This window comes from Eptesicus fuscus, chromosome 18 (genome assembly GCF_027574615.1).
Source record: "Eptesicus fuscus isolate TK198812 chromosome 18, DD_ASM_mEF_20220401, whole genome shotgun sequence".
Classification (NCBI taxonomy): domain Eukaryota; kingdom Metazoa; phylum Chordata; class Mammalia; order Chiroptera; family Vespertilionidae; genus Eptesicus; species Eptesicus fuscus.
The window spans coordinates 3,744,309-3,756,806 of record NC_072490.1 but is presented as its reverse complement, the minus strand read 5'-3'; the positions used below and the strand labels follow the sequence as shown (position 1 = coordinate 3,756,806).

The 12,498-nt window shown below is 56.2% G+C and overlaps 1 protein-coding gene across 1 annotated transcript in view; it reads left to right on the top strand.

The window, feature by feature from the left end:
• The window catches only part of CNTN4 (contactin 4), a 191,722-nt gene that overhangs the window by 155,679 nt on the left and 23,545 nt on the right, over window positions 1-12,498 (top strand). Inside the window, exon 11 of the mRNA XM_008155009.3 lies at window positions 1,552-1,679. Coding sequence (XP_008153231.2) covers window positions 1,552-1,679 — 128 coding nt within the window. The remainder of the gene's footprint in view (window positions 1-1,551; window positions 1,680-12,498) is intronic.

Here is a 12,498-nt window from a genome sequence, read left to right as displayed (position 1 = left end):
TCCGGCCCAGCCAGCGTGGCTCAGTGGTTGAGCGTCCACCTATGAACCAGGAGGTCACAGTCCAATTTGCCTTCAGGGCACGTGCCCAGGTCACAGGCTGGATCCCCAGTAGGGGGCGTGCAGGAGGCCGCCGATCCATGATTCTCTCTCATCATTGATGTTTCTCTCTCTCTCTCTCCCTCTCCCTTCCTCTCTGAAATCAATAAAAATATATTTTAAAAAAATAAAATAAGAGATTATCTGGCCACTGACTGAGGCATTGGAGGAGCCAGAGAAGAAATGGGCAGATGGCGTAGGAGGCTGCGGTAGGCCCGTGAGAAGGAGGCGGCAGAGACACGGAGGGAAGCAGCTGGGTCTGAACGCCCCGGTGGAGACGGGGCAGACGCTGACCCTGAACGAGCTCTCTCTCCGTGGGCCTCGTTCCTCCTCCAACCAGCCTGAGCCCGGCTGCCGGCGTCTCTGCCGCTCCCTCTCCCGCGGGGTCGTGTTGCAAACCGGCTTCTCTAGAAGCCTCCCCGGCCCAGGTGTCTGTCGGGAGCGTCACCTTCCCCCCAGGCGGTCGGCGTCTGCCCTCCTCGCGGGGTCTGGGATGCACGGTCCACACCCGCCACTCGGCCAGAGTCACGCCGGGTGGTGGGATGGTTTCAGTTCTGTTTAAGTTCAGTTCCTGCTTCTTCCTATAAATGCATTCATTGTCTGACATATTTCACACATAAACATGCTTAATCCTATCTCATTGAACGGACGCTGCTCGTCCGGAAGAAAACACTTTCAACAAAAATGCAGAAAGTCAGCCATCCAGGGATTGCCCCCCACTCCTCACTGTAAGTTTTCAGACAAATGGAATGGTGACTACAGTGAGTCACAGTCACATGTCCTACTTACATGCATTGTGAACACATATGTTCACGTGAACATGGGCAAATATCCTAAAGAAAGATGAGATCATCGCCCAGCATGTGTGGCTCAGTGGTTGAGCGTCAACCCATGAACCAAGTTGTCACCCATTCAATTCTGGGTTGGGGGCTCAATCCCCATTAGGGGGAGTGTAGGAGGCAGCCGATCCATGTTTCTCTCTCATCGATGTTTCTTTTCTTTTTTTTTAATATATTTTATTGATTTTATTACAGAGAGGAAGGGAGAATGAGAGGGATAGAGAATTAGAAACATCAATGAGAGAGAAACATCGATCAGCTGCCTCCTGCACACCTCCTACTGGGGATGTGCCTGCAACCAAGGTACATGCCCTTGACTGGAATCGAACCTGGGACCCTTCAGTCCACAGGCCGACTGCTCTATCCACTGAGCCAAACTGGTCAGGGCACTCATCGATGTTTCTGTCTCTCTCTCCTTCTCCCTTCCTTTCTCTACAATCAAGAAAGACATTATTTAAAAAATTAAAACCTTTTTCTTAAATTAAAACTTTAAAAAAAAAAAAAGGAAACTGTGCAATGATGCAACAGTGATTTATCGTGTGAAAGACGACAGGAATAGCTGCCGGTGGGTCCTGCAAGGTAACCTCACCACGGGGTTTATTCCCTTTGATTTCAGAATCACCATCTCGGAAGACGGGAGCCTCAGGATCGTCAATGTGACGAAAGCCGATGCCGGCAGTTACACCTGCGTCGCCACCAACCACTTCGGGACGGCAAGCAGCACGGGGAGCCTCGTGGTGAAGGGTAAGGCCCGGAGGGCGCCGACGCGAACACAGGTCCTCATGGTCTGTAGACGGGGCATCGCCCAGAGCCCTCTGTGCCCATTCCGTTGCCTCTAAATTAACTCGTCCTGGCAAACACGCGGCGCCGGATCGTCCCGAGGGGTGCGTCGGGGATGGATGTGACGGAAAGGCTCTCTCGTCTCAGAGTCACCCAGCACAGCTCTGAGGCCCACAGCCCTGTGTCCATGCTGGTGCTGTAACTAACGGTATAGCCAGCCCTTCCGTTAAATCTCAAGTCTCCGTAGATTCCACACGCGTGCCTAGGAACACGTGCCAGCACACTCAAAACCCGCGACTCCACGGCTGTTGGCAGCCCACGTAGTTTCAGCAGCGACACTGGCGATCCGTGAGGGCGCCGTCGGGCCTTAGGGGCTGAGGCTGTGGGTTAATCTACTAACAACCTCCTCTGGGCTGCGCGGCCGTCACCCCGCCCACCGGCCGGTTATGAGGGAATAGAAATTCCCACGCTCCTGATCGTCCCCACGCTCCCAGCACCGCACCCGGCCGATGGGCTGGGCTGGGCCCCGAGTGGGAGCTGTGAGGGTGGCGGTTTTCACTGATGTGTCACCTGCATTTCTGCTGCTTTATCTCACGCCTCCTCGTAGAATTTCTGAGTTGAAGGCATCTTGGCGATGCTCTGACCGAGGCACGTGGAGCTCGGGGGGGGGGGGGCAGGGGGGCGGGGGAGGGGGCTCCCTCAAGGTCACGAGAAGCAGAAGGGACGTGAACCCGGGAATCCTGGTCCGTGTGCCCGTAGGTTCTTTCTGCCGCACCAGGATTCTCTCACTCGTGTTTCTGTTTCTCCATAAGAGCTATGCCTGGGCCACCTCCTATGACTTCCTTCTTGCCCCTGCAGAGCGCCCTCTGTGAAGTGAGAGGGCCTCAGGCAAATAAAAATGTCCAGAAAGGATATTGGCCTCCATGTTGATTTCCGGAGGAACCTTAGGAATCAGCTGATTACATATTCCGGGGTCACGTGGGAAGTTGGACAAGTCTGATCATCTGGGGAAGCCTTTTTATTCGAAACACGCGTGTCTGTGCCGGTGAAAACTGGGAAGCCCGGAGCCAGAAGTAGGTCTGTGTTTAGAATGACTTGCGTGATTTCCGTCTATTAATTATCCATCGGGGCCATGGCACCGGCGAATCTGACCACATGTTCTCTCTGCTTCACAGGGCAGAGGGGCAGGCGCTTAGAGGGTAAAACCAACTCCAGTGGAGCCCTTTGCTACTGTCACTGAGCCAGGAAGGGGGGCCCAGGGACCAGCCAGGACCCGGGCAGCCCTCAGCCAGGAAGGGGGGCCCAGGGACCAGCCAGGACCCGGGCAGCCCTCAGCCAGGAAGGGGGGCCCAGGGACCAGCCAGGACCCGGGCAGCCCTCAGGCAGGAAGGGGGGCCCAGTGACCAGCCAGGACCCGGGCAGCCCTCAGGCAGGAAGGGGGGCCCAGTGACCAGCCAGGACCCGGGCAGCCCTCAGGCAGGAAGGGGGGCCCAGTGACCAGCCAGGACCCGGGCAGCCCTCAGCCAGGAAGGGGGGCCCAGGGACCTGCCAGGACCCGGGCAGCCCTCAGGCAGGAAGGGGGGCCCAGTGACCAGCCAGGACCCGGGCAGCCCTCAGCCAGGAAGGGGGGCCCAGTGACCAGCCAGGACCCGGGAAGCCCTCAGCCAGGAAGGGGGGCCCAGGGACCTGCCAGGACCCGGGCGTCTGAGCTGTCACGCTGTTACCGAGTGCTGTTAGGGATGGAGATGGCATGCAGGCAGCAGCCTTCAGTAGCAGTTAAGGGTGGGCCTTGGGGTCAGAGAGATCGGCTTTGAGCCTCATTTCACTCATTCGCTGGCCCTGGGACATTGGACACATAACCAGCCTCGTGGCGACAAGCATCGCTGACCTCACACACGTAGGGTTGTTGTGGTGGCTGAGATAACTATCCGTGTTACGTGTTTAACGTGTGCCTGGGACTTCGGAAACAGTAGTAGCTGTTGTTATATTTTTTCAAGCTGATTATAGTGTGTTCAGGATTTGAGTCTGTGGTTTCAATTTTTTTAAATATATTTTTATTGATTTCCGAGAGGAAGGGAGAGGAAGAGAGAGATGGAAACATCGATGATGAGAGAGAATCATGGATCGGTGGCCCCCTGCACGCCCCCCACTGGGGATGGAGCCCAAAACCCAGACATGTGCCCTGACCGGGAATCGAACCGTGACCTCCTGCTCCATAGGTCGACGCTCAACCACTGAGCCATGCCGGTTGGGCAGTGGTTTTAATTTTAAGCAAGAACAGTTCTCAAGTGAGACTCCCGAACCCCACCCCCCCGCCCCCCGAATCCTAACACAAAGCATAATATCCGGCCCTTGAACAGAGGGCTTGGCGGCTGTCGACATGACTGAGAGCTGCGTGGAGGGAGGCTACGCAGGCACTCAGGCTGTTCCTGCCCCGTTGTCTCTGCAGCAGGGTTAGGGCCCGCCCGGCGTGACACAGGTGTTCGCTGTGGGGGTCTCACCTGACAGGTGTTTCTCAGCGTGGGTCCTAGGGAGGAGGAACAGGGTGTGGCTCAGGCCGATAACGTGGTAACAGCAGCCACCCCCTCGGATCCCCTCCTGGGCGTGAAGGGAAGGCAGGGCGTGAAGCTGGGCTGCTGTTACCATAGTTACCTGCTGCGCTGCATCCAAAATGACCTGGACCGACGCTGGAGCTGGTGGCGCCAGACCTTCCATGGAGAAACCCTGTCCTGCCCCGAAGAACTCTGCACGTGCTCCCAGCAAATTCAAGTTCAGGGTCTATCGCAGGTTGTGGTGGGACGTTAGTTGCACTGGTAATGCTTTATTAAGGAAGATTCCAATGTGTGTTCAGAGGGGGAAGGTCAAAGACCAGCCCTGGCCAGTGTGGCTCCGTTGGTTGCCCATCGTCCTGTGCACCGAGAGGTCGCCGGTTGGGCGCATGCCCGGGTTGCTCAGTCCCCGGTGGGGGGTGTGCAGGAGGCAGCTGATGGATGTTTCCTCTCACATCGATATTTCTCTCTCCCTCTTCCTTCCTCTCTCTCTAAAAATCTATTTTAAAATCTTTTCAAAAAATTTTGAAGACCACATTCATTGTAGAAATGAGAACATAAGTATTGGTTTAAAAAAAAAATGTTGTTGTTTTATATCCATACAACCCCAAATTAAAAGCAAGACATGGGATGTGGTTCCTTCCACATGGTCAGATATTACAGCCAAAATCATCCGCACGGGCGTCTGCTGTCCGGCTTCTCTCCCAGACGTTGTAGGACAGATAAAACCTTACCACTGATGCTATTGAACTCCGTAATCCAAATGCTTCCTTTTAAGGAAAACACTCCATTGTAGAATGAAATTGGTGGCTTATTTCCTAATGAGTTGCTTATCCATCAAAATCAACAAAACAAACGCGGCACACGGAAGACAAGGCCACTTCGGGAGCGTGAGGCCCGGCATGGCGTCCTCTCCGGCGTCCGGAGCCTCGCGCGGTGCTGACTCTGCTGAATTGGACGGTCCCCGCCAGCGGCCACGGAGCAGCGCCTGGGCCATACCCGCGTCCCGGCACTGCGGGCCCGCGCTGCCCACTCGGCGTCACGAGCCGTGCTCATCGCCTCGTCTCCACGGTCTCCCAGTCAGGACGACGTGGCTGTCGATGTGATGAAGCCTTTCTGGAGGGGAAGGGGATATTAAAGAGCACAGATCCCTGACCTTCCTCTGTCACCCCCGTGGGCCCGTCCCCGGCATTATTAAGGTTATATCTTTCCCAAACACGTCCTGAAAAGCCCGCCGCTTTCCCGTGCACATCTTTCCCGCTTCCGTCTGTCATCTGCGAGCCGCTCCCCTCCTGAAGGGGGAGGGGGTCTGCGTTGAGCTTTTCCGTCCATAAAACGCTGGGAGATCAATACAGTTTGTTTCCAGCGAGGGTGTGTTTGTTTTGTTTTGTTTTGTCAATTCCAAAGCTGAGGTGGGTTTTAAATGGCTAATTGTGTGATCAATTGACAAAAGGAAGTAAAATTAAGCCCCTCTGTCCTCTGTACCTCCGTACCGGTGCTTCCTGTGGTTTGAGAGCGCCGCTGGGTCATACAGACGGGTTTCACGGGCACATGCCCTCTCAGAAGCAGAGGTGAGTGTGTGTGTGTGTGTGTGTGTGTGTATGATCCGTCTGTCTGCATTTTCAAGGTGATCCCAAGGGGAAGCCAACACTTGGTCCCAACTCTGTAAAGAATACTGGGGCTCAGTGGTTGAGCATCGACCTATGAACCAAGAGGTCACAGGTTCGATTCCCGGTCAGGGCACATGCCAGGGTTGCAGGCTCCATCCCCAGTAGGGGCCGTGCAGGAGGCAGCCGATTAATGATTCCCTCTCATCATTGATGTTTCTCCTCTCTCTCTCTCTCTCTCTCTCTCTTCCTCTCTCCCTCTCTCTCTCCTCCCTCCCTCCCGCCCTCCCTCCCTTCCTCTCTATCTAAAAGTCAATAAAAACATTTTTTTAAGAAAAAAAAGACTAGTTTGTTCTCTCACAAACCCTGAGCCAGAGAAGACACGTGTGAGAATAATTTATGAGCGACTCTCCCCTTCCTCTCCTGATGTCTGTTCTCAGTGCCAGAGGCAGGCGGGGTAGCCCCACTATGCCGTGATTCAATTTCTCTGGTTGTCAAAGGCAATCAAATCTGAGCAAACCGCCCAAAAGACCGAGGGCCTTTAGGTTAAATACAGAATCTGAGCAAGATGAGAGCGAGTTAATTGGCATCTCCATCATCGCTCTCTGATGGACTCCAGCAAGGTCCCTTTCTGAAAGGTGAGGATGGTTGTCTTTTTTGCTGTTGTTGTTAATCCTCAACCCGAGGACATTTTTCCATAATTTTTTTTTTTTTTTTTTTTTAGAGAGAGTGGGAGGGAGGTGGAGAGACAGAGAAACATCGATGTGAGAGAGATGCATCGATGGGTTGCCTCCCGCAACCAGGCCGGCCAGGGATTGAGCCTGCAACCAAGGTACATACCCTTGAGTGGAATCGAACCTGAGACCCTTGCGTCCACAGGCCAGTGCTCTATCCACTGAGCCAACCCGGCAGGGCAGATGATCGTCTCTTATGCAGCCATTTGAAAAGCTCAAGGTGGATGACTGGAGGTGGGAGAGGAAACGCCAGCACTGTGGCCTTTGCCGTGGCCTCTGGCGTGCCTCCAGCGCGCCTACAATCCGTGTGGGCAAGTCCGGAGCCGTGACCAGGCGAAGATTAGGTCCACCAACTCAAAGATTTCCCCAACAGGAAAACATGTCACCCTCCTCGTATTAACCCCTCTCTCTGCAGTCGTAGAGCTGCTTCCATGTAGGCAAAGCTTGCCTTCTGCCTGGAAGAGTGGGACCCATTGTCCAATCAGAAGGGCCTTGTGTTCTGTAGACTTTCCTAAGCCACGCCCAGGCCTCTCCTGATGTCACAGGTGTCTGTCTCCATCGGCTTTGCCCTCAGTCTCAGTGGGACATCTGGTCACCTTGCTGTTTGCACAGACACTTCTTCATGGGTGAGACCATGGAAATTGATTACAGAGACCAGTATGGGGGCCCAGGGGACTCCCTGATGCCACCCAAATGTGAGGGGATAGTCAAAGACACAAATGACGTGTCCCTTTCCCGCCTTCTCGACGCTGTGGGCCCTGGGCCACAAGCATCACAGTTGTCTGGGTGTCTTTTGTACACGCGCATTCCTGGCCCCTCCCCGGACCACCAAACCAGCGTCTCCAGGGCTGAGGGCCAGGAATCGTCATGTTTAACAAGCCCCTGGGAAACGCCTAATATGGCAGAAGTATTGGAGCAGAAGGTATTATTTTTGTTCAATCAGAGGAAACAGTTTCGCCCCAGCCAGAGGGCTCGGTTGGTTGGCGTGTCATCCTGTACACCAGAAGGTTGCGGGTTCGATTCCTGGACAGGGCAAGTATGAGAGGCTCATGATGTTTCACTCTCACATCGATGTTTCTCTTTCTCTCTCTCTCTCTCTCTCTCTCTCCCTCTCCCTCCTTCCCTCCCCTCTCCCTTCTTCTCTCTCTAAAATCATTTTTTTTAAATCCCCAGGTGAGGATTTTAAAAAAGAAAAACATTTCAAATAATTAGGCCACGCACCAGGTGAGGCTAGTGATCCTGTTGTTAGGCGTGACATGAGTGGCCGTGGGCCGCGGGCCTGGGGACCCGTGCGGGGGCAGCAGACCGGTGTGTGGTCTGAGCACCTGCCCGCATTCTCAGGGCCGATCGGGGCCTGCGAACAATGCCGACCCTGGGAACACTGATGCTGTCGGTCTACAGTTTTGCGGTTTGGGGAGCGTAGTTCCACCTTGTGCTTCCCTGCCCCCCGCAGGAGCGTGCCCCCGGCAGGATCCTGTCGCCTCCACTTTTCTTCTCATTCCCGGCATCCTCTTTTCCCTCCCAGCGTGAAGTCACCCATAACCAGCAGCGCAATGGGGGTTAGCAGGTTACCCCGCTAATTACAAGGAGCACAGTCTTAAACAGAGTCCAGTGAAGGCCCCTCTCCCTTTAGTCTCACGGTGGAATCTGAGGACGTTCCATGGACGACACCTCTGCTCACGCCTGAGCTTTAAACCCTGGAGAGTAAGTCAGGGTCATCAGGCCGACAGTCCCCAGGTCAGCTTGTGCGGGATGCAGCTGGTGGCAGAGATGGGGGGACACGGCAGAGGGGCCCCGGGGGCGGATCTCACCTCGGGCGGACGTGCTCCGGGCTCCCGGGTGTCTCCCTGCAGGACGCGTGGGTTCAGGCCAGGCCCACGCTCCCGCCCCCAGGAGAAAGTGGCCGAATCCCAGGTCTGCAGTTGCCTCCAGACTCCCCCGTTGAGGAGCAGGAAGCGAGGGGGGCAGAGGGCAGAGGGGTGTCAGGAGACACCAGCAGCATGCGGACGTCGCTGTGACCAGAGGTTACAAACTGGGGGCTCCTGGAGCTGATCTGACCACAGCCCACAGACCTGGTGGGTGAGAGAGCACCATGGAGCGGCTGCCTCCTGCACGCCCCGCACTGGGGATGGAGCCCACAACCCGGGCGTGTGCCCTGACCCGGAATCAAACCGTGACCTCCTGGGTCCTGGGTGGACGCTCAACCACGGAGCCACGCCGGCCGGGCAGCAGTTGTCTGTCAATGAGAGTCAGTATCACTGCGCTTCCACACCTCCCACTGCCCCCCCCCCCACCGCCCCCACCAGTGACCAAGCGCGGCTCTCACAGCGCCTCCCTTTGCATCTTGCTCCGGCCCCTAAGACCTACCTACAGCCCGGCCGTGTTTTCCGAGCAGCCGGGGCCTGAGAGATTAGTGGCTGGTTCTCAGAACGAGTAAATCATGACTTTATATCCGCTTCTTATATTTATGTTGTTTATCCCTGTGCATGGATTATAAAAGCCACAAATCAGTGCTCTCCGCGGGCGAGACAGCCCCGGCCCGCACAGCGTCTGGCCCGGTAGCAGTCCCGTGATCCGAGGGCCGCGGCGTGGGCAGCTGGGCCTGCGATTGATCTCGGAGTGACTTGTGCTTCATCGAGGGGCAGCGCTGGGCTCCCAGGTATCTGATTAACCTTCGCAGCGAGATGGCCATCATTTCTGTGCCGCCAGCGGATCCGTCCGTGCCGGGAAGATGGGTGTCAGCTGCTTTGAATCGATAGCCTCCGAAGGGTGCCCCCGGCCCGCAGTTATCTGTAGCGTCTGGCCCAAAGGACGCTGTCGTTTGTCAGATCAATCGAGAGCCCACGGAGGTGGAGCTGCCCTGATTTGGAAACCAGTTTGCAGGACAATGGGGGGAGGGCAGGGGGACGGGTGCTTGTGTGCTGCCCTGCAGAGAGAGTACCGAGGGGGTGAGAATCCGCCCAGCACGCAGGACAGGACGGCCGGGAGCACAGGTGTTGACGGGGGACAGAGAGGCGGCCATGAAATGGGCTGGGCCCTGCACCGGAAGCGGGCAGGGAGGAAGCGTCCCTAGGCTGCCGTGTCATTCCTCATCCCAACGAGAGTGACCAGCGGGCACTGTGGACAGACTGGGCCTCAGAGATGAGTCTGGGCTGTCGGGCACGCCAGGCGGCCCAATAGGGGGCGTGCGGGAGGCAGCAGATCGATGTTTCTCTCTCATGGATGTTTCTATCTCTCCCTCTCCCCCTCCCCCTCTCCCTCCTCCTCCCCGTCTCCCTCCCCCTCTCCCCTTCCCTCTCCCCCTCCCCCTCTCCCTCCTCCTCCCCATCTCCCTCCCTCCCTCTCCTTCTCCCCCCCTCTCCCTCTCCCTCTCCTTCTTCCTCTCCCTCTCCTTTTCCCTCAAAAATCATATTTTTAAAAAAAGAAAGAGCCCTAACCGGTTTTGCTCAGTGGATAGAGCGTCGGCCTGCGGACTAAAAGGTCCCAGGTTCGATTCCGGTCAAGGGCATGTACCTTGGTTGCGGGCACATCCCCAGTAGGGAGTGTGCAGGAGGCAGCTGATCGATGTATCTCTCTCATCGATGTTTCTAACTCTCTGTCCCTCTCCCTTCCTCTCTATAAAAAATCAATAAAATATATTTTAAAAAATAAAGAAAAAAAGAAAAGAAAGAAAGAGTGAGTGTCTGGGGATTGAATGAGGCTAAGAAACATTGGTCCCGTGATCCATCCCTGACTTCCAGTGCTACCTCGCACCACCAGTTCCGGCCCCTGGGGGGTGGGGGGGCGGTCTGGACAGGAAGCCAGTCTGCTGCTTGCAGTCCCTGTGGTAGTGCAGGCTTCCGGGCTTGTCCGCCACCATCCGGTTGCTTCCCAGCACCCCGTCTCAGTGGGGTGCCTCCCAGCCGCTCTGTCCTTCCTCATGGGCTCTCTCCTCTGACGAAGAACACCCCTGTGCTACTGTTAGAGGGTTTCGGGGCTTCCCAGAGCCCTAATAGATTGGGCATGCGGAGGAAGGAGGTGATTTATGGGAGGGAGCTAGCACGGGGCCTCATCCATAATCCCAGTGATTACTTTTGTGGCTTTTTTACGACCCTGTTCCTATAAAATCATCCCCATATGTAAATTATTTGGGGCCACATAGTCCAATAGCAAAGGAAGGGGAGGCCCCGCGGCATGGAGACCTGCGTAATTTATCGGGTTTATTCAGGCCCCGCTCGCCACTGCGCTCAGGTTACCGCATCACCAGGGTCACGTCACTGTGCCTGTCAAAGAAGCGGGGACTGCGTGTGGGTGACCCCCGGTGCGTGACGCGGTGCGGGTGCTAAGTCTGTGCCGAGCATCCTGTCACCACACCCTGTACTGGAATCCAGATGAGGAATTACTGGTAGATTCTGCTGACCCCTGCTGAGGGGCGGATGGCCCTTCGAAGATTGGCACCCACCCCCCCCACCCACCCCCACGCGCCTTGGCGTGACCCTGTGCGGTGAGCACTCTCCCCGCAGCCTTGGGAATTCTCTCTGAAGTTCCTGAAAGTTCCTCTTCGTCCTTGTGTGATTCCGGGCCTCCGGGGAATTATATGAAAGAGAAGGCAAGAGGTGAAAACAGAGGTTGTCAAAAGATTTCATATTTCACCATCAGAGACATCCCTGCGCTCAGCTCGGCTCAGATCGTTCATGTCCCTCAATAAAGTATATTTTTGGCCGTGCCCCATAAACCGCTCAAATAATCCATTAAGGCGGCTGTAGACATCAGCATAGCCAACGATCGGGAGCCCGCGTCGCGATTCCCCGGTTGTTCATCTTCCCGGCGCAGGTCAGATTGTCCTGTCCGCGGCATTGGTCACGGCGCCGGTGATGGCCACGGAGGGCGTGGAGGCTGGACGTGGGCGCAGGGAGCCTGGAAGTCACTCCGGGGTCGTCCGCAGATGGGTGCGCCGCCTGGCAAATGAGCGAGGGGGCGCCGCGCTGTTTCACGGGGTGGGGGTGGGGGGGTCTGTCCACGGTGCTGGCGAAGGGAAGTCTGCGCACTGAATTTCCCAGGGATCCTTTCACCAGCAGCGACCTGAGCATCGGGCCTCCTTTCGGGAGCTGTCCCTCTCCTCTCCTCTTGGTGTCCTTACGAAGCGAGGCGGTTGTCATTGCTTAGAGACCCCCAGTGTTTCTTTTTATATATATACATTTTTATTGATTTCAGTGATATAGAACCATCAAGGATGAGAGAGAATCACCGATCGGCTGCCTCCTGCACGCCCCCTGCCGGGCATGTGCCCTTGACCAGCATCGAACCTGGCACCACACGCCGATGCTCTAACCGCTGAGCAAACCGGCCAGGGCCCCAGCATTTCCTTGGAGACGTGCACGCACGTTTTCCTCGCACTGAATGTTGCCGTCTCCCACCCCAACCCCGGCGTGTCTGGGGGAAGCTGCTTTTCTTTGAAAGACCCAGGCACCAGTGATTATAAGGCCAGTGTTTATTAACATACACTGACGTCATTTTCAAAACTTGAAAGAATCTACAGACAGGAATACTTTTTTGTCAACACCCGTTTCCAAAGGGACGGCCGTGCTGGCCCAGGCTCTGCGGGTCAGGGGAAGCGACGGCATCGCGAACGTCAGGCATCATCCCGTTCGGTGTCTGTGCGCCCTCGTCGCCGGCTGCTGCCGGCTCTGTTCCGTAAGCTGTCTGTCGTGGAGCCCCATCAGAACGCCTAGTGGCTAAATCCTCTTTGTTCAAAGCTCAGTCCGGCTGCACGCATTAGTTCAGATCGGTTCACCCTGGAAGGGGGTGAAAGCTCAGCGCGTTACCCGCCGGCAGGGTGTGCAGGTGTGCTGGGGCCGCCGCTGGCACGATGGACAAGCAAGACAGGGCTGTGTTTAGGAAGAGAACACAGGCA